Source organism: Ochotona princeps, chromosome 3 (genome assembly GCF_030435755.1).
Source record: "Ochotona princeps isolate mOchPri1 chromosome 3, mOchPri1.hap1, whole genome shotgun sequence".
Classification (NCBI taxonomy): Eukaryota; Metazoa; Chordata; class Mammalia; order Lagomorpha; family Ochotonidae; genus Ochotona; species Ochotona princeps.
The window spans coordinates 10,980,705-11,005,715 of record NC_080834.1 but is presented as its reverse complement, the minus strand read 5'-3'; the positions used below and the strand labels follow the sequence as shown (position 1 = coordinate 11,005,715).

The 25,011-nt window shown below is 46.4% G+C and overlaps 1 protein-coding gene across 4 annotated transcripts in view; it reads right to left on the bottom strand.

The window, feature by feature from the left end:
- Positions 1-25,011, bottom strand: part of MED12L (mediator complex subunit 12L) — a 327,308-nt gene that overhangs the window by 253,309 nt on the left and 48,988 nt on the right. For all 4 annotated transcript variants that reach the window (XM_058661436.1, XM_058661437.1, XM_058661438.1 and 1 more), the window contains exon 5: positions 2,929-3,098. In XM_058661436.1, coding sequence (XP_058517419.1) covers positions 2,929-3,098 — 170 coding nt within the window. The remainder of the gene's footprint in view (positions 1-2,928; positions 3,099-25,011) is intronic.

The window sequence follows — 25,011 nt, the reverse complement described above, 5'->3', positions numbered from 1 at the left end:
AATACCAAGGCTGGGGGCACACCTGGGGGGTTATTAAGGATCACCCCAACTAGGCTGTAGCATGCATCAGTTTGTATGAGAGATGGGGCTGGGGGAAGAACTGACCCGGCATCTGCAACCACCGTATGTGTGTTGGCTAGTGCAAGATGACAGACTGTGTAGCCACTGGTGAACCTGACCCTGCACTGGCTGGCACACAGAAGAGTCAAGCCTCAGTTCACCCATGTAAGTTCTTAGGCAACTCTGCAACTAAATCGCTGGACACCGACGCTGGCCAAAGGAAAAATCACATGATGTGTGGTCCAATCTTGGAGTGTATGTGTCAGGACTGGGCCCCCTCAGCTGCTGATGCCTGTGCGGGGGACAATACACCCAGACACACTCAAGAGCCATGCCAGCCAGCTCATGTAGGCCAGCAGAGGATGGAAAGCAGAACAGGCTGGAACATATTCCTGGGCCTGTGGATGCACTAAGGTGAGCTTTTTCAGTCAATAGACCTTGGAAAGATTTTCCCAATCCTGGTGCAACAAAGCACTCAAGAACACTTCCCAACATCGAAGTCTCGAAGGTGGCATCAAACAGATGTCCCTCATTCCCAGGTGCTGGAGTTTGACAGTAAGGAGTAGCCGCCTCCCTTCCCCCGCTGCAGACACAGAGGAAATACATTGAAACAGTTGTCTTTGGCACATTACTGGGAAACCCACATGGGTGTGCATCCCGCCTAACTATGTAAACAATATTAATTTTTCTAAATTTTTAAATTGAAAGTGCAGTGACCAATGTTGTATCTCAGCAGGGTAAGCCATCACTTGCAATAACAGCATCTCATGTCAAAGCGCACATTCAAATCTTGGCTGCTCTGCTCCTTATCCAGCTGCCCGACAGTGGGCAAAGCCCAAGATGTCCCAAGTGCTTGGAGCCCAACACCCACTTGGGAGACCTGGCTCCTGCTTAGGCCTGGCCCACACCTGGCTGTTGAAACCACTCAGGAAGTGAGTCAGCGGTTGGAATATTTCTTTCTTTCTCCCTCTCTCTCTCTCTCTCTCTGTGTCTCTGTGTCTGTCACTCTACCTTTCCAATGAGCAAATCTTTTTTAAATGCCAATCAATGTGCACGGATCGGACTCTCCCTGTTTCTGAGGATGCCGCTTCTGACCCAGGCCCCTGTTCTGCCTGCAAGCGCATGTACGAGGGTCCAGTTCAGACTTAGAAAACAGCAAATTAAATATGCTGACCTGTTGAATGTTTCAATTCCATTCATCACCCCAGAGCCTAGCTGCTTTCTGTAAGAAAGGCTGGTTTCAGGGTTCCTGATTCTAACGTGATACATCCAAAACTCCCTAAGCCGACCGCGAGACCCGATGAACTCCCCTGCAAAGCTCGGGGCAGGCATGGAGGTCATTCTGTTCTAAACCGAACCAGGATCTGCAAGAGTGGCTTCTGTTGACACCACCTCCTTCCCAAGGGGGACACAGTCTTCCCCACTTCGAGCTCTTGAAAGTTACTTACTGCCCCGACGTTACACACATCTGCTTCCTCTTCAGTCAGGACATCAAGCACCGAGTGTGTCTGTGCTCAACACCACCTCACCAAGTATGTCTCCCCGCTCCTCACCAGGGAGCAAAGGCTGGCGCCACAGAGGAGCACGAGCGCCCCCTGCCGGTCACGGTGATCAGGATGGAGCCTACGCGCCTCCCCTCAGGCCTGCCTGCATTTCCATCTGCAGCTGAACCGCTGAAGATGGGAATGAGACAGGTGAGAGAAAGCAGGCACCGGTACACAGGCATTTCTAAATCACTATATTGAATTTTGCAAAAATAAGAGATTTACAAGTAATTATAGTTAATAGCACAATTACAAAATAATTAATGGCATTGAAAGGGCTAACGTCACTGAAGGCTGGATACAAATACGTATAATAAGCCGTCAAGCCAGGTCCAGTGTGCTTCCCTGAACACAGTGCTCAGAAACGTCAGGTACTAACAACGACTGCTGGAGAGAAGAGGGAGGGAAGGAAAGGTGAGGATACCGGTCTAGACCACCATAATCACAAGTAACATAATCAGACAACTGCTGGGCTCCCTCTACAAAGGACAGGAAATAAAAAGTCCTACTGTGTGGTTTGATGGGTTTACACCACGTATGTATGCTGGAATATTGTACTGTACCCAATAGAAAGTGTACAGGTATTACATGGTAGTCACAAATAGCTTCAAATACGAGTAGGAATGTGGCAAGGTGATGGTCACCACCTGGGAGACCCACATCCCCCGACAGAGCTGGCTCCAGTCCTAGCTCCTCCACTTCCAAATGCAGCTTCCTGCTCAGGCGCAGCCTGGGGGGTGGGGGGCGGCAGGTGATGGCTTAGGGACTTCAGCCCCTGCCTCTTGTGAGGAACCTGAAAGGGATTTCAGGCTCCTGGCGTTGGCACAGTGCAGTGCAAATGCCCATGTTGGTGTCGGCGTTTGGGGATTAGAGCAGCAGATGGAAGCTATCTATCTTTAGAATAAAGTCTTTTACAAACATTGTAGCAATAATTCAAAGCTGTCAGATGGCTCTCTTTGAATGTATTGGGGGTCAGTAAAGACACACTGGAACCCTCAGAAAATCCAGCCAGGTTCACATGCATCACAAAGGGCATTCTGATTGACAAGACAACCTCACAGACAGTGGGTATATGCCAGACAGCCTCAATCGTAGTAAGCTATCTATAAGCCTCTAGGCTTAACTAGAACAATACCAGGGGCTGAGTTTATTGGAATATTGTTAAAATTAGTTGGTCACAGCACCTAAGATAGTTACTGCTAATATTTTGGTATTTACACCACCACCCGACACACCTCCCCTCCACTAAGCGACACATGTCTGTCCGCAGGATTCGCTCGTCCCCAAAGCATGCTACGCCACCTGCTCGGCTTCCACGGGTTACCTGGAACATGTGAAATGCCAGCTTTTCGTTGTATTCCCACTGCTTCATCGCCTGCTCCACGTCAGGAGGCATCGGCACATGGCCATCGCCAGCACTGGGAGCCATGTGGTAAAAGTCGGCAATCTTAGCCAACTGCTCTCGGAGGTATCTGGTAGAAATCTGAGTCCACTCTGCATTGAAAAAGGAAAGAAAAAGATCAATCTCTACACACGATGAGTCCAAGAATTGTACTTTTTCTTTACCCTTCCAATCATCTTAAGGGCTCACTTACAAGACAAACAACACAAACACCTATCCCATAAAATTGTTTTGCGCATGTGTAAGCACTCCGGGCAGTGATGTAAGAAGGCCAGCGTAAGAAGGCTGGCAAGCAGCCAGCAGAGGCCTGACCGGCTCTGGGAAGCAACGGGCAGCTCCAGCTTTCAGCTTCTGCCACCCTCAGCCTAGAAGGGAGGTCCACACCCCAGATAAACCCATCAGGTGACCTTCCAGGATGAAGATACCCAAGGAGGGGAAGAGGTCAAAAGAACAGAGTGCTTTAAGAACTGTCAGGTCTAGGAGCAAAGGACTCCATGATCCCCAAGTGCAGCCTTCCCAGGACTTGCAGGAGCCCTACGTTAGAACTCCAAAGGCCTAATTAAGATTCGTCCTGTTGCTACCGGACTCTGCAGCCTGTGCCTGAGCCCCCCACGGGGGGCCACCCTGTTCAGACAATCGCCAAGACCATCAGGGCTGGCCCTCCTCAGCATGTGGGGTGCCCGAGGAGTAGAGACGGAGACCAAGGAAAGGTCAGACATCGGACGGCAAACAGAAGCAACAGCTCTGGAAAACAAGTTACTGAAACGATCCAGAAATGTCCACCATGGGGACATGGGGACATGTGTTGCCGCTGGCAACCAGGAGAAATGTGATGCCAACTTTAGCCCCTTCTGTGGATAAAAATGTAAGAACTGCAAGCTCGCAGCCAAATTTCCCCAAGGAAGAGCAAGCACGCATCTCAAAAGGAATCGCCTTGCAGAGACATGAGCACACGAAGCGGCTCTGCCCCGTCCTACCAGCAGCTCCTCCTGCCTCCCCCAAGCCCCCCAAATCACTGCAGAAACGAAACATCTGGTGACAATCGCGGGGGGCTGAGTTTACTGGAATATTGTTAAAATTAGTTGGTCACAGCACCTAAGATAGTTACTGCTAATATTTTGGTTTAAATCACTTCTTATCTTACTTAAGAATTCAACTCTGTTATCAAGCCAATGAAAAGTGATAAATACAGACTAGGTCAGCACTGATTCTACTTCAGTAGTTTCTTAGAAAGTACCACGCTGGGGCCCAGCGCCGTGGCCTAGCAGCTAAAGTCCTGGACTTGAATGCCCCAGGATCCAATATGGGTGCCGGTTCTAATCCCAGCAGCTCCACTTCCCATCCAGCTCCCTACTTGTGGCCTGGGAAAGCAGTTGAGGACGGTCCAAAGCTTTGGGACCCTGCACCAGCATGGGAGACCCGGAAGGGTTTCCTGGTTCCTGGCTTCAGATCGGCGCGCACCAGCTGTTGCAATCAATTGGGCAGTGAATCATCAGACGGAAGATCTTCCTCTCTGCCTCTCCTCCTCTCTGTATATCTGACTTTGTAATAAAATAAATCTTTAAAAAAAAAAGAAGTACCACTCTGATACACACCGTCCCCACTGACACTTCAGACAAAAAAGTAACTTTCAGCGTCATCTCCCTGCGCCACTGCTACAGAGCAACACACTCCTGATGCTGTGCCTTCAACAAGGCCAAGTAGCAGCCATAAGAGGTGGCAAGCCAAGCTCAACCAACAGAAAAGCAGCAAGCATCCGAATCCCAGCCTGCCTGCCACGCCTCGACCACCGAATGACCCTCAGGACCGTGCTCTTCAATATCTCACTCAATATTTTCAATCCAAGAGCTAAAAATAGCATGCACTCACAACCCCTCCTCTACCCAGGCCATGTCTTTTTTTTTTGAGACTTATTTATTAATTTATTTTATTGCAAAGTCAGATATACAGAGAGAAGGAAAGACAGAGAGGAACATCTTCCGGCTGCTGATTGACTGCCCATGTGGCTGTAATGACCAGAGCTGCGCCGATCTGAAGCCAGGAACCAGGAGCTCTTTCAGGTCTCCCACATGGGTGCAGGGTCCCAAGGCTTTGGGCCATCCTCAACTGCTGTCCCAGGTCACAAGTAGGGAGCTGGATGGGAAGTGGGGCTACCGGGATTAGAACCGGTGCCCATATTGGATCCCAGCATGTCCAAAGAGAGAACTTTAGCTGCTAGGCTACTGTGCAACGCCCGGCATAACTTTTTTTTTTTTAAGATTTATTGTGAGAAATATATGGTAACTGTAGAAAATTTAAAACAGAAACTTTGACTTCTATTCAATTTGATTTCTACATATCTATTCTAAACTAGAGATGAAAACAAAACAATTCATCTGCAACACCATTATTCCTCAACATTAAGATTCCAACATAACCGGGAGGTCTTGCATGTGCAATGCACATTTTTTATAAACACAGAGATTTTTTTTCTAGAAATCGCTGAATAAACAATTCCATAACCTGAACCCCTTTGGGAAATCCATAAGTGTGGCTTTCTTATCACCAGCCCTGTACTGACATCAAGTTGTCATACCCAGCAGACGTAAGAGGGTACAAAACTGGGACACACGTAAAACTGCGGCTGAACCGTGAAAGCATGAGACAGCACCGGGCCTGAGGACCGCGCGCCGCCTGCCCTCGGACCACGGCGAGGCGCGCAGCAGCAGCACAGCCTGCTGGGGTCCCTGCACTGCATTCCAGGCTGTGTGCACAACCCCCTCCAACAGGGAAGCTCTCACCACAGGCCAGTCGCAAGCCCCATCCGCTCAGATGTCCTTGAACTGGAGCAGGAATCGAGTTGGAAGTGAGAAAGCAAAATGAGGAATAAATGAAGATGGAAGGATGCACAGAAAACAAGTTTCAGAAAGAACGCGAATGAGTCAGACAGCACGCAGGAGGCTCCGGAAGCAGGGCGGCTTTAACGCAGGCAATTGGAGGACCTGAGCACACGTGGGGTCCACGGAGCTGAACCTCAGCTCCACAAAACCAAACTCACAAACCTCGACCGTGACTATGACTGCTGGTGTCAGAGATCAGGGCCAAAACCAATGGCAGACGCTATTTTCTTTTCCCTTTGTTTTTTTGGGGGGGTGTTTCCCCAGCAATCAAAGAACTCCCCCAGAGCCACAGCTCCTCCTCTCAGTCCTCCATTCACATTGTGAGCTTGCTTAGGGAACACAGGGAAACCACAGGAAACCACCCCGCTACACAGAAAACACACACTGGGTAAGAACAGGGCCATGCCACGTGACACTCGAGATCTCCCCAAACCTGGAAGAGCCAAAGTTGTCAGAGAATGGGGAGCTGAGTAGAGGAGAAACATCTGCCCTGGGAACAGACACACTGAACACACCCAACGGGGCAACTGCTCACTAACGTTCCCAGGCAGTGTGACACACACGGGGCAGCTGAGCGACACCACTAGGAGGCGCTCTGAACAAGATATACCTGGGGTCCAAACCCCAGCTCAGTCACTTACAGCACGGGACAAAGAGCTGCCAAGTTTCAGGGGTGAGGCATTCCCTAAGTAGGCACAGTGCATGCAAAACACAACCTGACCAGTAGGTGGCAGCTGTCATCATCCTTTACCAAATCGAAAAGTTTTCAGAAAGCAAATGGAGCTCAGGTTTTCAAAGAGAGCTCCAGTGACAGTGCAGAGTACCAACTTACATCGCCGCCAGGCCCTGCTCCGCCGCTGCTCAGTCAGCATCCAGTGGCTGCAGAACACCTGGCAAGGCTAAGTCTCTCAGTCTCCTGATGCACGTACCTTCACTAAATTCAAGCCAAACCTCTTGGCTAGGAATTAACATCACTTCAAACTGTGTCCCGTTACATACACAGCCCCACCGGCTCCTGCCTCTCCATGCTGCAGCGTCTCCTCTGTCCTGAATGCCTTCTCCGACCACAGGGATTCACAGGTCGAGATCCCAGAGCCAACCCAAGCATCACAGCTAATTCGCAGCCTCCTCTCGTCAACACACCGCCTTGTCACCAAGCCGGAGCCTCTCTCGCTCCTCTACCTGGTGCAACGAGAACCTCCCCCATGTTTCCTCCTACATGTGTAACTACAGTCAGCTTCCAAGTGCTGACCTCAGGCAACACACAGAGCTCTACGAGAGACTGACTCTCCTCTCCCTGCCCCAGCCACTCTGCCTTTCACCTCATAACACAAACTTCTCTCCCATACAATGTAAACTCATGAGGGCATATGCAGAGGGTTTTAGGTATGACAAACTTTAGGGAAAGTGGCAAAATTTCTAATGTTCCCATTTGTGTTGTAGCTCAGCAGAAGGGCCAGTGCAGTGGCTCAACAGGTTAATCTCCAACCTTACAGTGCCAGTATCCCACATGCTCCACTCCCAGTCTAGCTCCCTGATTACGGAACAGTAAAGCAGGAAGATGGTTCAAGTGTTTGGGACCCTGCACCCACATTGGACACCTGGAGGAAATTCCTGGCTCCTGGTTTCAGATTGGCTCAGCTCCAGCTGTTACGGCCATTTAAGGAGTGAACCAGCTGATGGAAGATCTCTCCATCTCTCCTGGTTTCTGTAAATCTTCCTTTCAAGCAAAAATAATAAACGTTTAAAAAAATTTTTGAGAAGCACATGTTAATCAGGTTCCTATAAAAGGTCTACAAAATTCCACAGAAATACTGAAGTTATAAATGCTTGTCACACATTTAATTTTGTTAAAAGATTTTATTTTATTGCAAATTCATATATAGAGAGAGAGGAGGAAAGAGAAATATCTTGCATCCGATGATTCACTCCCCAAGTGACCACAACAGCCAGTGCTGTGCCGATCCAAAGTCAGGAGCCAGGAGCTCTTTCAGGTCTCCCACACGGGTGCAGGGTCCCAAGGCTTCAGGCCATCCTCAACTGCTTTCCCAGGCCACAAGCAGGGAGCTGGATGGGAAGTAGGGTACCGGGATTAGAACCGGTGCCCATATTGATTCCCAGTGCTTTGAAGGAGAGGACTTTAGCTGCTAGGCCACGGCACTGGGCCCACCTTTAATTTTGTGAATGCTCATTCTCCTCACTACAGTATTACCTTTTATTAAAGCCAGTATGTGGTACATATTACATAGCGTGATTACAACCGAGACTTAGAAAAAAAAAAGAATCCAGGCCTGGCATGGTAGTCTAGTGGTTAAAGTCCTCACCTTGCACACGCCGGAATCCATAATGGCACCAGTTCTAATCCCAGCGGCCCCACTTCCCATCCAGTTCCCTGCTTGTGACCTGGGAAAGCAGTCGAGGACGGCCCAAAGCCTTGGGGCCCTGCACCCGCATGGGAGACCTGAAAGAGTTCCTGGCTCCTGGCTTCGGATAGGCTCAGCTCTGGTCATTACGGCCAGTTGGGGAGTCAATCAGCGGCCGGAAGATGTTTCTCTCCTCTTTCCTTTCCTCTCTGTATACTCGACTTCCCAATAAACAATAAAATAAACCTTAAAAAAAAAAAAAAAAGAATCCAACCCAATTCAGAAACGACAGAGCACATCTCCAAGGTGATGCATGTGACCCCGCACCTCCTGCCAGAGCTGACAGGCTCCATGCTGCACAAATCCCTTCCCTGCCAGCTGAGCCTGCAGGACACAGCAGAGCCGGCCAGCCTGACCTCCGTACAGATGAACTGGTGGCAGGACACCTTCCGCACACAGAAGCTGCTGCGCTCTCCAAACAGAAAGATGCTGCACCAATTCTTTTTTTCATTTTTTTTCTTAAAATGCATCCTTGGCCAAAGGATACCATTAGAAACATGAGAAGACGATTCATGTATCAGTGGGAACATTCACAAATCTTGTATCTGATAAAAGGATCTGGATGAAGATTACATAAGGAAACTAAGAAAACTCAATAAAGAAAAGACATCTACCCAGAAACACGCACAGTGTCACAGCCAATTAAACCACTGCTTAGGATTCACGCTTCGCATCTCAGGTTACAGAGCGCCCGCTGGAGTCCCTGCACCTCCACTTCCAAGCCAGCTCCTTCTCAACACAGCCTAGCAGGCAGCGGAGAGCAGCCAGAGTGCCTGGACCTCTCTGCCCACGTGGAGCACCAGGTGGGTCTGGGCTCTTCCCTTTCACCTGATCCAGCCTCAATTACAGTGGGCATTTGCGGGGTAAACCAATGGATGCAAGATCTTTATTTCTTTGTCACTCTGCCCTCCAGGTGAATGAAAATAAACATTAAAAAAAAAGATATTTCCCCTGTTTTTAAAAACAGGCCAAGGATGCGAGTAGATATTTCCCCAAAGATGAGAGACAAGCAGCCAATGCAGCAGTGGGAGGCGTTCTACATCATTAGCTGCCAGGGAAATGCAAATCAAGACCACCACTAGACACCCGAGGCGAGCCACAATCAATCAAGCAGACAGACAAGAAGCTGCCAAGTGAGAACCCAGGGGCCCCAGAGCCCTCCTGCGTTCACGACTGAGTCAGATGGGAAACAAAGTTTAGCAGCCCCTCCCAAGTTTTACCATAGTTTCCACTGAACTCAGTAATTCCAAGTTACAGATCCGAAAGAAGCCACAGCACACCACATGCAAGACTTGCAGAGAAGTGAGGCAAGATTGAGAACAGCAGCCCAAAAGGGAGAGCAGCCCGCACGCCCGCCCGCGGAGGAGACGGAAGCACCACGTGATGGCTGCACAGGAGGACACCGTTCAGTCCTAAGAAGGAAGGTAGGCTTGGCGACAACAGTGCAGCAGGAGGGAAGGCTGGCACGTGACACTAACTCAAAGAAGTCGGTTTCAAAGACCACATACTACGTGACTGATGATGTCCAAAATGGGCATTGCTAGAGCTACAGAAAACAGATGAGTGGTTTTGGGGGGGAGGGGGGAAGCCAGTGGGGAAGAGGGAACGATTATCTGCGCGCGCAGCTTCCATCAGAAGCTATGAAAACGCGTTAACCTGTGCTTGATGGTTTTACAACTCTGTAAACACAAGTGTGCCAAAACACACTTCTACGCTTTAAATGGATTGAAAGCATAGCATATGGATCATCTCAATAAAGCTGTCGCAAACACATGTACTTTTAAACAATTTCTTCAAACCTCCACATTTTCAAAAGGATTTCTTGGAATACTTAACAATAAGAAATAATTTTTTTTTTTTTTTTGCAATTCATGATGTAGAAGACACTTCCACGTTGATTTGGGAAATGCTGCAGTGTGAGAAGTCACCGAGACGCACCGCTGCTTTCAAAATGTTTTCCCCCAACGCAGCGTTGCATGGCAAATACCCCAGAGCTGGTGTTTCCTGGCTGTTTCTCTCATCTTATTTACTAGGCAGGTCCGATGCCAAGTGCATTGTGCGAGTATACTGTGATTTATTAGGGGTCAAGCCAGACTCAGGACACAAAAAATAAGGCAAATACATTTTTTTAAAAAATCAGTCTTAGCCAACGGGGCCATGCGGGAGGCAGAACCGCTCCTGGAATTTGGGGATGCCTGCCCGCTGAGAAAGCAGCCCAATCAGGCAGGCAGGCACGTGTCCTGGGGACACATGGGCAATACACTGTTAGCAATACTCTCTTCCCCCGGAGAGGAAACCAGGGGATTGCGTTCCAGGAGAGTCCTGAGGGAGGACGCAAAGGATGGCGCCACAGACACAACAGCCCAGCATGACATTCCAGGCTTACAGGCACGCGAAGGCAGACTCTGTGCCAGGAGCCTGCCAAGGTGGCCAGACGCCAGGGCCCGCCAGCGCTGGTGCACCAAAGCATCGCCAGAGGGCGCTAGTTAAACGTCCAGAGTTTGCTCCCGCTGCCGAGGTCTGCAACCAGGTGGAGAAAACTGCTCACTCCAAAGCCAGCAGGGTTCCGGAACAGGAGGATGGGGACTCTTAATACAAGTGACAGAAAGCCATGGAAGAACTTCAGCGCAAAGTGACAAAAGAGGACTAAAACACTCAGCAGCTCTCTGGGAAGCGCCAGAAGGAGGACCCCAGAGGAGGCAGGTGGAGGGAGAACAGGAGGGGGAGGAAGCAGGGACAGTGGACGGAGCCGGCCCCTACGTTTCTGAGACTGAAGGCGCAGCAGATCCAAACACCACTGGAGCCCGGGGAGAGGGATAAAGGCACTGGGCGGCTTGTTTAGTTAACTTTCCGTTTGAATGAAAAGCTAGTTTCAGATACTTACCCATTCACATGCAGTGGGAAGAAGTAAAAAAATCGTGTGGCTTTTACCGGGTTGCTTTGATTTGTCACATCTCTAAAAACTACACCAAGGATGCACAACCAGGCTACTGACAATGATACAGTGCACCCATCTCAGTAAGGTTTCCTGCACATGGAGTTTGCCTCTGAACATGCCTGCCTTGGAAGTGTTGGGGCGATACTCCCAGGGCAACATGTCACAGTCCAGGTGCACACAAGGGATGACACTCAGAAGAAAAGTGACATACCTACCACTGTGGGAGACGCATCATAGGCGTGTGCTTCGGACAGTGCAAGTGCCCAGCAGACACAGCCCGGGGCCAGCTGGCTTGCCCACAGAGCAGCAAGATTGGTGTCAATCTCTGGGCAGTGGGCCTCCGCTAAGGCCTCAACTAATGCTCCCGGGATAGTGGGGACCAGCCCAGGCTCTAGTCAGTCAGCCAGTGAGCCTAGCTCCTGTCCCGGCCCTACTCACTGTCAGCTTGCTGGGGCTCTGGCCAGGTCACTTAGCATGACAGTAACTGGTGTTTAAAACAGGATGCATCAATATACTTACCTATATGCATGTAATTAGATAGTGAAACACAGAACATGCTTAAAGCCACCACTGGAAGTAAGCAGGAAGGGGGCAAAGAAAGAGCTAGAAAGTAGAAGATGGATTATCGTCTGAGAAAACTGATCCAAAGAAACACGTGGAATGCATTCTGTTTCTATTAATCAAGGTTTTCAAAAACAAACAACCAACCATCACTAGCATAGAAGTGACTGGGAGAAACAAAAGCTTCAAGATGTTCTGGGACGCAGAGGGAGGGGCCGGAAGAGGAGACCGTGACCTCGGGTGAGGGGAGGGCCTCTGTGGCCAGGAAGGAGAAGGGAGCTACAGGAGGCGGGCTTAGTCTGTTCAGCCAAGTACCAGAACGCTGGGGTTGTAGGGGACCGGAACAAAGAGGAGGAAATGGAGGTGCCAGCAGTGGCTGGGAGCAGGAGCACAGTGCCCAGGAGGCAGGGGCACAACCCCAACAGGACAAGCGCTAAGACACTCCTATCTAGAAATAACTGGGCGGGGGGGTGGGCGGCAGAGTTACCAATCAAAGATTTCAGGGGAAAACCAAGGAAACAGGTGCACAGGCGCCAGGCCAGGGAGAGGGAGTGGGCAAGGCAGGCCGGACAGGAGGGGTCCCAGGTGGGAAAGAGGGCTGCCAGACACTCCGCATGCACCCTGCTGCCCAGTGGCGGCACCTGCGGACGAAGGTGCAAGGGTAGGCCTCCCACTCTCGTCTGCATCTGAACATGGACGTGCTAACCATTGCATTTAGATACTGTGGGCAGTTGTCCCTTCCCCCCCATCAGCCTCATGCACGCATCACAAACCAATTCATCCGGCAACCACAGATTCCAATTTTAGACCCTAGCACAGGAATTGCTCATTCAACTCGCCCATCGCACCAGCTGCTTCTCTCGGCATCTGCAGCTCCAGGGGCCTCCTCCGACCAGAGGGACACACGCTGAGCACCTGCAAGAGAAGCCTGGCTGCTTCTCCAGGGGATGAGAAGGCGAGCTGTCAGAAACTAACATTGTAATTATCATACGACAAGTGGCTCTTTCTGGGTTTCCGTATACACCTGAGTGAACAGTTGGCTTGTCTCTGGCGAGATAGTCCCGTGGCAGAATTAACAGGGGGCAGTCATTCATTACTTGGAATTCAGCTGGTGCATTTATGCATGCCCTTAGGATGTGCCTGCACAGCCTTCCACGTCAGACACTTGGTTTCTCTGTGCAGCAGGCACATCTCTACACAGCTACAGCCAGGCTGCACGGCACGGTGCTCTTGGTAGGAGCAGAGTAGGTCAGAGGAATAAAAGGAAAAGCCTGCAACTGAAGATTCAGAGGAAGGAAAGGAAATTCCGCAGCAACACGGGTGACAGCCATTCACCGCCAGCTACCCCATCAACACCACCAGCTACCCTGGACCCATCAACACTGTTTAAATGATAATATCAGGTACTTCATGAACCCCCACTTCCCTTCCAGCTTTTGCTATATAGTGTCACTGGGACAAAGTGGCAAACATTCATGAAGGGAAAAAAAACACACATGTTCTTTTTTCATGTCGCATTGGAATTGAACTATACCATCCGTTCGTTAGCACTTAAGCAAAGTTTCCAATGAGGAAAGCAGCATTGCATCCTATATAGAGTTGTTGGAAATTTTGAACTTTCACAAGAGCTTTAGCCAACTGAGGCCAGGCAACAAATACAAACACTACAGACAGCCACTGCCAGGGCAGCCGAGGAAGCACCTGACCAGGAAGCTCTGAGACACAACAAAAAGCCTTATGCCTCATGCTCGACCACCCTCAGACCCAACCCCGGAGTCCCAGAACGCAAGCTTGCAGGCTCTGAATATTCATTTGCGTTGTAGGTCACTCACCCTGGTAATTTACTGACTCTGAATTATTCTTTTTTAAAAAAATATTTATTTATTTTTATTGCAAAGTCAGATATACACAGAGGAGAGACGGAGAGGAAGATCTTCCATCCGATGTTTTACTCCCAAGCTGCCACAATGGAAGAGCCTGGAGCCTCTTCCTGGTCTCCCACGCAAGTGCAGGCTCCCAAAGCTTTGGGCCATCCTCAACTGCTTTCCCAGGCCACAAGCAGGGAGCTGGATGGGAAATGGGGCAACCGGTACACAAAACGGTGCCCATATGGGATCCTGGCACGTTCAAGGCGAGGACAATAGCCACTCAGCTACCATGCCAGGCCCCCTGAATTGTTTTCTAACCAATACATTCTGTGTAATCCTTGAATCTAGAGTTTAATGGACCTGCAGTCATTTTATTGCAGGATTGCACATAGAATTAACATCTCAACACAAATTTCAAGAAGACAATGGGTTACTTGCAAATTACCCATTAAAATCGTAGTGGTTTGCAACTATTTAAAACAAGGCCGTGGGCCCAGCGCCATGGCCTAGCAGCTAAAATCCTCACCTTGAACACGCCAGAATCCCATATGGGTGCCGGTTCTAATCCCAGCAGCTCCACTTCCCATCCAGCTCCCTGGGAAAGCTGTGGCCTGGGAAAGCAGTCCAGGACAGCCCAAAGCTTTGGGACCCTGCACCCATATGGGAGACCTGCAGGAAGTTCCTGGCTTCTGGCTTCGAATTGGCACAGCACTGGCTGTTGCAGTCACTCGTGGAGTGAATCACCAGACGGAAGATCTTCCTCTCTGTATATCTGACTTTGTAATAAAAATAAAATAAATCTTTAAAAAAAAAGGCCACAATATGCATAATGCAGAACAAGCTCCACTCGTTAAATGACTATTAAACATACCTTAAAATGTGCAATTACCAAATCTCAGAAGATAAGAACCAGGTAGCAATGACTGCTTCTAAAGTGTGTAAGGAGGGAGCTGGGACAGAGCAGGATGAAGGAGCTTGTGTTGGGGAGGACATTCCACAACACCCTTCCAGCATTTTGTCTTTCTTATATCCTGGGTAGGCCTCAACTACCAAAAACCTTCATATATACACACACACACAACCACTTCACACACAAGATATGTTGATTTCTTAAATGTTTCTTGTTTATACATTAAGCATGTATTCTGCAAAATGCATGACAAATTACAACTCATCAAACATCGTTCTCGCATCCCAGCCTTGTGCAACTGACACGAGCAGGCTGTACCTTCTGGAAAGCAAGCAGAATCCAGAAACATCTATCTAAGCCAGAGTTCCTGGTTCCCCCACTTTCTGTGGGTTTACTAATGCTGCAGCTACCTTACACAGTGGGGTATGTGTGAGGACCGGCCCATTACCCCCCCGCCCCCGAAACCTCCAGCAAAGGGCTTTTGGTTTTTTTGGAATGTAATTATCCTTCAAGTACTAGACGCATATGTATGTGTTAGCAGTCGTAAAGAGCCACAATGTGGACAAGTGAATCAGGATTTCAGCTACGTTTTATCACCGGAGATGGTTAATTAACTGAAGCAGGAGCCCATCTTTATTGTAAGCCAATTAGACAATAAAGAAACTGTTGGATGGCAGCTTAAATTTTTTAAACTTAGTTTTCAACTTCAAATTTTAAATTTTTTTATTTTTTACTTGAGAGGCAAGACATAAGCAAAGAAGGAGAGAGAGCCTCCATCTACCAGCTTATTTCCCACATCCCTGTACTGGCCTGGGCAGAGTGGGGGCTGGGGAGTCAGTCCAAGCCTCCCACATGGTGACAGGGATCCAGTCACCTGAGCCATCACCTACTGCCCCCCAGGTGGGCACAGCAAGGAGGAGGAGTTAGAAGAAACAGAAAGAGATTCAAACCTGAAGACCTGGATGTGGGGGCCAGTATCCTAACTGCTAGGCTCAACACCCACTTCTGAAATGATTAGATCATTACACAAAAGCGCAGGACTAAGCAATTCTCCCAAAACAACAAGATCAAAAGAAACAGTGCTAACAATTGATACACTATATGTAACAGAATTACAATTCTGGCTTATTTGCTCATAGATAGCTTTTGCCAAAAAAAGTATTTCTTTCCCGGAGGGTGCGGGGAGGTGGAGGGAAAACCAAGTGCTTGCCTTTGCAAGGCAGAGAGCACAGCCCTCACGGATTAAAGCACTTCAGCACCTCCCTGCAGTGCACAGAAACTGAGCAATCCTGTGGCAAAACATTAAACCACTGCTTGTGTAAGTGAAATTCTTCCCATGCATTCCCATTAAAAAAAAATTCAAAATCATTCAAACAATTAACAATCATAAACACACAACTGGGTTCAGCAGCTTAAAGATGCTGCTAACAATGGTTCAAATCCTGACTGCTCCACTTCCTATCCAGCTTCCTGTTAACACACCTGGAAAGGTAGTGGATGATAGCCCAAATCTTTGGATCCATGCCAGCCTAGGGAGACCTAACTCCTGGCTTCAGCCTGGCCCACCCCAGCAGTCTGTGGCCCTTTAGGGAGTGAACCTGCAGAGAAACAATCTCTTTCACTGTGTCTCCATGCCCTCATCTTTAAACTCACAAATACACACACAACCACCACCGCTACTACCACCACCGCTACCACCATCCTACAATGGAACAAACTGTAGTGTTTTCTCTTTGAAGAAGCAGGAGTGGGGCAACAGTCAGGCATACAGTTACAATGCAACTTAATTCAAATCGTGTAGAATTTCAAGACTTGTGTAAATCCGGCAAAGTACAATGTGGTTTACCAGGGGCTGGGACTGGTGACCGGGGGCAGCATTGGGCAGGTGCAGTGGGGAGTGGCGTTACTCAAGGGCCACAGCTTCAGTTCTGCAGGATGAAAATGTTCTTCAGGTCTCGTGCGTGTCAACACATATGCCATTAACAACATCGCACTCAATACTTCACAGTGAGTCAGATGGCAGATTTTAGGAAATGCTTTCATCACAATGAAAAAAAAGCATAAATTAGGAAATCTGTATGTTCAATTATCTCAACAGCTACACACCTGGTAAACTATTAACCCCAGAAATTTAATTCAAGCAACTACAACCAACTAATTGTTCACAAACTAGATGAAATCAATCTCTGGAAAAAGGAATGTCTAGTCAACAAAAGATCCTGGGAAAAACTGGATCTACCTATACAAAAATATGAAACATCCCCTACGTCACACATAACACACACACAAAAATCGAAATGTTTCAAGGATTTAAATCCATTATCTGATACCATCAAATTACTAGAGGAAATCATCCAGACAGCACAAAGAGTAGGCTCATTTCTTGGAAAAAGACTCCAGATTCACAGGCAATTAAACCAAAGACAGGCAAATGGTAGTATCTCAGCAAGCTTCAACACTGTAAAGGAAACCCCTGCCCAAATGAAGAAGAACTGACAGACTGGGAGAAAATATTTGCAAACTATACAGCTGATAAAGAATTAATATCCAGGATCTGCAAAGAGTCAAGCAACTCAACAAAAAAATTAGCAATCCAGTTACAAAATGGGCAAAGGACATGAACAGGCATTTTTCAAAGGGTAAATTATAAACGGCCAACAGACACACACACAAAAAAAAAACTGTTCAAGGCCATTAGTCATCAGGAAACACAAATAAAAATCAAAATGGAATATTACATCACCTCAGTTAGAATGACTTAGCATTCAAAAATCAAAAAACAGGGCCCAGCACAGTAGCTTACTGGCTAAAGTTCTTGCCTTGCATGCATCAGGATCCCATATGGGCATTTGTACCCTGGCTGTCCTACTTCCCAGCTGTTTGTGGCCTGAGAAAGCAGTTGAGGATGGCCCAAAGCATTAGGACCCTGTAACCATTTGGGAGACTGGAAGATTCTGGTTCCTGGCTTCAGATTGGCTCAGCTCTGGCCATGTCTGGCCATGTTGGGAGTGAATCAGCAGATGAAGATCTTCCTCCCTGCCTCTCCTCCTCTCAGTATATCTGATTTTCCAATACAATAAATAAATCCTTACTAAAAAATTAAGAACAATAAATTTTAGAGAAAGTGAGTGAAAGGTACCCTAATTGACTGCTGGTGGGAATGTAAAATATTACAACCATTATGTAAGACAGGATGGAGATTTCTCAGAGATGTGAAAATACTTACCATATGACTCAGCCACTCTACTCCTGAGAACTTGCCCAAAGAAAATTAAATCTGCATGAGATGTTTACTGAAGCTTGATTAGCAATAGCTAAGATACTGAATCAATTCAGATGATCATCTCTTGATGACTAGATAAACTGGTACATATATACTATGAAATACTACTCGGCCATCAAAAAAATAAATAAAATCCTGTCTTATCCAACAAAATGGATCCAACTGGTAAGGACTATGCTAACTGCAATAAGCCAATCTTAAAAACACAAATAGTGTGTTTTCTTTGTAATGTGGCAAATCATATATATACATATACATATATATATGAAATGGTCACTTTGGGATAGGATTTTCATTTTTAGCCCCTGTTTGTATGTCAATGGAACTGTGGTCTTCCTACTTTTTACTTGCTGAGTATTGTAAGTGGAAAATTGAGCCTGTAAATATGTGAGTTAAAATTATCTTTGAAAACACTCAGGAAGGGAAGGAAGCAAGCAGAGAGGGAGGGTGATGCAGTAGTCTTCTTGGATCTATACCTATGGGACACATAAAACCTGTTCTCTTTACATTAATACATTTGTCTTTAATCTTCAGGGTACCTCTAGGTTAAAAAAAAAAAAAAACCACAGCTATCTATTAGGATATGTAATACATAAATTTTGACACAAAAGGGAAGAGAAATAAGAAGATGCAAACGTTCATATATATTTGCAGAATAAAAAAACAGAAGACCAGATTTAAAAACTGTTAAATAGTTCCAATGACAGTCGGGTACAGATAGGTAAAGTCACAAAGGAATCGTGGCGGAAGCAAGTCGTATATGCTTTTGTGTAGTTTTGACCGTCGAATGTCTCACGACATCTCATTCAAAACATGACATTATGTCGGAAAAGTAAAAACAGTTCAGACCTGAAAATAGAAAATAAACTAAAACACTATGGGTGAATATAAAAATATCATTTTAAATTAGCTGGAATATATTCTAACATTAAAAATAGCTCCAAGATATTAAATTCCACATAGTTCAATGTACAAAAATATAATTCTAAAGTAAGTATGTCGGTAGCCGGATAAAGATGATGACTTGAAAAACCACACCTCTGTTATTAGAAAGCATTTGATCTGTGAAATAGAAATGACAAACACAACACTTAAAAAAAATGAGAAAGATATCTTTTCATGGATTTAGTAAAGATAAACTGAAAACAGAAATACAAATTCCGGGCCCAGCGCCATGGCCTAGCAGCTAAAGTCCTTGCCCTGAACGCTCTGGGATCACATATGGGCGCCAGTTCTAATCCCAGCAGCTCCACTTCCCATCCAGCTCCCTGGGAAAGCTGTGGCCTGGGAAAGCAGTCCAGGACAGCCCAAAGCTTTGGGACCCTGCACCCATATGGGAGACCTGGAGGTGGTTCCTGGTTCCTGGCTTCGGATGGGCACAGCACTGGCCGTTGTGGTCACTCGTGGAGTGAATCATCGGATGGAAGATCTTCCTCTCTGTCTCTCTGTATATCTGACTTTGTAATAAAAATTAATAAATCTTTAAAAAAAAGAAATATATAAATTCCCAAATACACACATGCAGAAATACAAGGGCACTTCAAACAGTTCATGACAAGCAGAATTAAAACACCAAATTATTTTGGTACAAAAATATTTGGAAATCCATATGTATCTTTTTTCCGTAATACAGGTACTCCATTAAGCTTTTAGAGATCCTTCCTCTGTATCCATCCATCCACCATCCGGCCTGGATGCCAGCACATCCTGGCAGCAACGGGCAGCCTCCGTACCCTGTTCTCACTTCTAAATAACATTCCAGTTAAACAGAGTCAGACTTCCTTAGGAAAAAAGAGAGGGCTGCCCATTTCTGGCAGGAAACTTACAAAGTGAGCCTAGAGCATCTTTCTGTGCCACAAAGCAAGCAGGTGTCCTGAGAAAAGATGGCTTTATGTCAAAAAGATACAGAAGAGTGCGAATGGACTCCCATCAGTCCAATGTGACTGTGTGAACAGCCAAATGAACAGTGAGTGTGGCTAGCTGCAAAATGTGGAATAAGCAAAAGTGCATGAGTCCATGACAATAACCAAAAGCAATTTATTTAAAAAAAAAAAAACCTCATTTTCAACACAAGAGATGCAATTACAGCAATTTTTACTCTAAATATTGAAATCCAGGGTAATTCTGTCTTTTGAAGAAAGAGCTATAATTTATCACAGTTAATAAGAGGAAAGTCCTTACATATAGAATGTAAACATTTTTCCATTTTCCCATGAAAAAAAATTAACTTTTTGGCTAGGCTTAAAAATACATCTTAGAAGCTTTACGTGAAAGATTTTGGGGATAATGAAATAGTTCTAAGAGCCAAAGTCATATCCAATAAACCCCATTAATTTTACTTTACAATGGTTTTTACCAGATAGGTTTTTACTGGCAAGTTAATGCTAGCTATTTTTCATGTGCTAACTTCAGGATTATTTTCATAGTAAACAAGGTAGATATCTCTTTCATGACAAATGAAATATAACAAACACTGTGGATATGTTAAGGCAATCTTGACTTGAAGCATGTCCCCAGAATCAAAAATGTTAGAATGTGCCATCTTCAAGGACCCACAGTGAAAGCAAGCTGGTTGGCTTAGATAAGAAACCAGCCTGTCAATTATGCGTTTGGCAGGACTTATGTTGCAGTTCAATATCTAAGCAACTATGTCACAAATTAATTAACTATTGTGAAAGAAGGGTAGCTATTTCTTCTTTGTATTTGGGGAATGATAAAGATAGGGGTTCCAAGGGTACAAACAAGAAGAATCTCTCGCAGAACTCAAATGCCCAATGCTACAAAACCTCAGGTGGTACAGAAGTGACTGCAGGGTAGAAAGAGCACTTCCCTAGGCAGTTTAACCACAGAACATTTTAAGTTCTTTCTAATCTACCCATTCTGCTTTAAGCAGGGAAGAAAAGTTTGATGTCCATGATAGGTCTTGTCGCTTTCACCATATTTAACACCCAACATTTCCAAGCCAGAATTAGAGCTGTTCATTTGACAGGACATTTCCTATTTCTCTTTGCCTAGTTTCTGCAGCTCCTCTCACTTTGCTCCTCCCCTGCCCACAGCACTCTCACAGCTGCCCAAGCTCACCACGCCCTGCAGCCTACTGGCTCAGACATCCTTCCACCACAGCGATGCTTGCTGCCTCCAGGCACCCAGACCCACAACAGCCACACCACCACCAGCAGCACCTCAGAGTTCAGGTGGAGGGGAAGACAAAACAGGCCTGGGTGCTGAGCTAACTCCAGGGGGCCAGCAAGGTGTTTAACTGCCCTGAGAATCAGCTCCTTCACACACAAAATGAGATCATAAAAACCTACACGGCAGGCTTGTTACAATGATTACTGATAACATCTGTAGTTCCCAGTGCGGTTCATAAAATAATCCATCAGTACTGCCTGGAAATAACAGTAGTTCCAGTAGGAGTTGTAGCATATTCTGAACAGTCTACATTTACTGTGTGCCACTCACTGCTTTGAATGCATTTGGCAAGGGCAAAGTGGATGCCACCATGCAAGAGTTTGGGCTGCTTCACTTCCCATCCAGCTCCCTGCTAACACGTCTGGGAAAACAAGAAAATGTCCCAAGCATGTGGGCCCCTGGCAGCCACATGGGAGATCCAAGAGTGTTCCAGACTCCTCACTTTGGTCCAGCCCCTGCCTTGTGGCTATTTGGGGAGTGAACCAGCAGATGGACTACCTCGCTACCCCCCATCACCACTGCCCCCTTCCCCCCCAGCTCTCATCCCCAGTCACTCAGCCTTTCAAAGAAATAGAGGTGTTGAGTCATCCTTGGCACTATCACCTCTATTTATGACACGAAACTACACAGATGGCTAAAAGAGCAATGATCTAATAAACCCTTCCATGGCACCCCATCCACCACCAGAGGAAGCCCAAATGCTTGGCCAGGCCAACAAACCTTCCAGCAGCCTCTCACCCATCCCTGCCCAGAGGCGGCTGATGCCGAAGCTAAATCCAGCAGCTCCACATCAAAAACGTTGCCCTGCCCCAGTTCTGCACAGACACCATTCTTCTGCCAGAAACATCCCTTCCTAGAGAATCAAGATGGCAGACTAGGGTAAGGACATGTTTAAAGACTTGGAGAAACATTAGCCAGAGTGAAGCAGAGAGGGCACATTACAGGAAACAAGAGAGGACAAAACGACGGCAGAGGAGCACATGAAGGCTGACAGACATGGCAAAGCGGCGGACACAACGGTGTGGTATTGTAGTGACTGATACCCCAGAGGTATTCAGTGAACGGTGATCTGAACTGCACCAGTGGCTGGAGCTCCACCAGCAGCCACATAGGCAGGGGAATTCACCAGGAGCGCAGGAGGTGAACCCAGGCAAAGAACTGCCCATCTTGTTGGTCTCTTCGATTTGACCAGTAGAAGAGACAGAGTAGCAGATCCCAAACAGGTGTTGCAAGAATAGGGTGGATTTCAATCAAAACCCCCAGGAGAGTCAAACTGGGCATTATCTTGTTGTAGGGAGGCAAAGGCTATGGAACAGGACTGTGCATGCACTAAGCTGGGAACATTTTGGGCTCAATAAATTGCAACAACATGGCACCATACAGGTTCCACCAAAAGTAAGTCCAGGTAGCCCCCAGATCAAATGACCAGCAGATCCAGAACTCCACCAGTGGCACATCAGGTGCTGTTTTGTACAGGGTGACAAGGACTATGAGACTACAGGGACAGCAGTGAGCTTTGCACGTGCTGAGCTGGGAGTGATACCACACATCAGTACAAGGCACTGTTCCCACATTGAAAATAACACCGACTTTGGCATTCTGTCACTCAAAATAGGTCCGTCTGTCCCTCAGACCTATCGGCCAACAGGTTTTGGCAAGATGAGCACCACCAACAACCTAGCTATTTAACACCTGGTGCCTCCCTAATCCTGGAAACTGCTTGAACAGGAAGTTGGAGAAAGGCTGTACAGACGACAGTACAGACTCAGCACCAGATCACAAGGGGTGGAGAGTGATAAGCAAGGAGCTGGGGCTACAGAGACCACAGTAGAGGTCTAACACAAGAGCCCACAGCTGCAACTCGCCGGAAAGAATGGCACAAGCGGACTATACGCAAAGAACCGGGTAACAATCGCAATAACTAAAATCAAACTGTAGACCTGTGACACAGCTTAGACACCTGCCCCAAGGAGAAGATGCTGCTAACCAGAAGTACAATGAACAAGAGCAAAAGAAGAGACAGAGGAACAACGAATGTTACTGAAGACTCCCTTGCCAAAGGAGCAAAAGCCTTTGCCAACCTCAAAGCTAACTGAGGAAGACATCGAGAAAATAGGGGATAAAGATTTCAGAAAACAAGAAGCACATACAGGAATTCAAGGCATTTAAGGTGTATGTTACACAGGAAATAGCAATACTGAAACAAAACCAAGTGGAGTTATTGGCAATGAAGGACACAATAGAGCAAATTAAAAATTCCATGTAAAGTCTCAATACCAGAATGAATGAGGCAGAAGAAAAAATCTCAGAGTTGGAAGATATTTCTTGCCACGATGATGAAATTAAGAATTAAATTTAGCCTTTAATAGTCTCCCTTAAAAGTTATGGGAGTTCCAGAAGGTACAGAAAGAAAAGCTGGGGTTAAAAAAAATTATTAATTAATGAAATAATAAAGGAAAATTTCCTTAATCTGAAGAAAGAATTAGGAAACAACACCGAGGAGGGGTACAGAACTCCCCACAGCATTGACCCAAAGCGATCTTCACCACAACACATGATAATCAAGCTATCTTCAATCAAGCATAAGAAAAAGATACTTAAATGTGCAGACTCACAGCTGACGTCTTAGGAAATTCTACAGGTTAGAAGAGAATGGAGCAATATATTCCAAATTCTAAAACGAAAAAAAATTTCAGCCCAGAATAACATACCCCACAAACCTTTCCTTTGTCTTTAAAAATGAAATAAAATTCTTCCACAGTAAAGTTAAAAGAACACGACTCTTCCAGACCTTCTATACAAATGATACTTACTTGAAGATGTTGTTTTCACAGAGAAATGGAATAGCACCCACCAAAACCAAAGGCAAATGTGAAGAGCATCCCAGTAAAATAACATCAGAAGACTAAATCAAACAATGAACAATCCATTGCTAAAATGACAGGACCAAATTATCAACCCTGAATTCAATGGCTTAATCCCATCAATCAAACATCATAGATTAGTAGACTGGATTAAAGAAACAAAACTCGTCTGTTGCCTACAGGAGACACTTCTCACCAACAAAGATTAGTGGAAACTGTATCTCATGGATTTTGACATTTTTTAGTTTTAATTTCTTCAAAAGCTTTTTTTTGGTATTAAATTCTTCACTGACTCATAGGTCATACATTAGTATCATTTTCTTCAAGAAGGTTGATTTTCTTTTCTTCAGCAACATTAGTTATTCAGTAGCATGTTATTTAACTTCATGGTGTTTTTCTCTTCCTGTTAATTTTGTATTGTGGGTTTTCATTTAAGGGGACATATAGTAACTGTGTAATGGAGACTATCTTATCCAGATGTGAGGATACAATGCAGTATGCACTTGTACTTCCAGATCAAAGATAGACTCCCAGTGAAACTTAATGTTATACTGACAATTGGATGCCGGAGTCTCTGCCATAGTCCATGCTTGCAATGATGTATTTAAGACTGCTTATGAAGGACTGTACTAGTGTGACAATATAGAGGAATCTGTGTGTGAAGGAGGGGTTTTGGTGACAGGATAAGGGAAATACCAGGGTCTATGGAACTGTATCATAAAATGAAAATAATAATTTTTGAAAATGGAAAAAAATCCCTTCCTGGACACATTCCTACCTCATCCCTTTCATCGTGCAATCCCAGAAAATGTCTCTTTCCAAAGCACATCTCAGTCTTCTCCCCTGAACATGGCACAGGACTCCCAAGCTCCCTCGACCCTGGAGGACACCCTCTGCATCTAACTGGTTTTACTGCCTCCTCCTTTCTCCTCCATCATGTGGATTGCCTGCATAATTGCCCCTCCCCAAACTGTGGCAGCGACCACCTTCTTATTCTCTGTCCCCACTGGCCATGGAGCCTACTCTGGACACGTACAGTGAGGGGTTCGTGTGCAAAATGTGAATGTCGGCGAGCTCAGCCGTGACA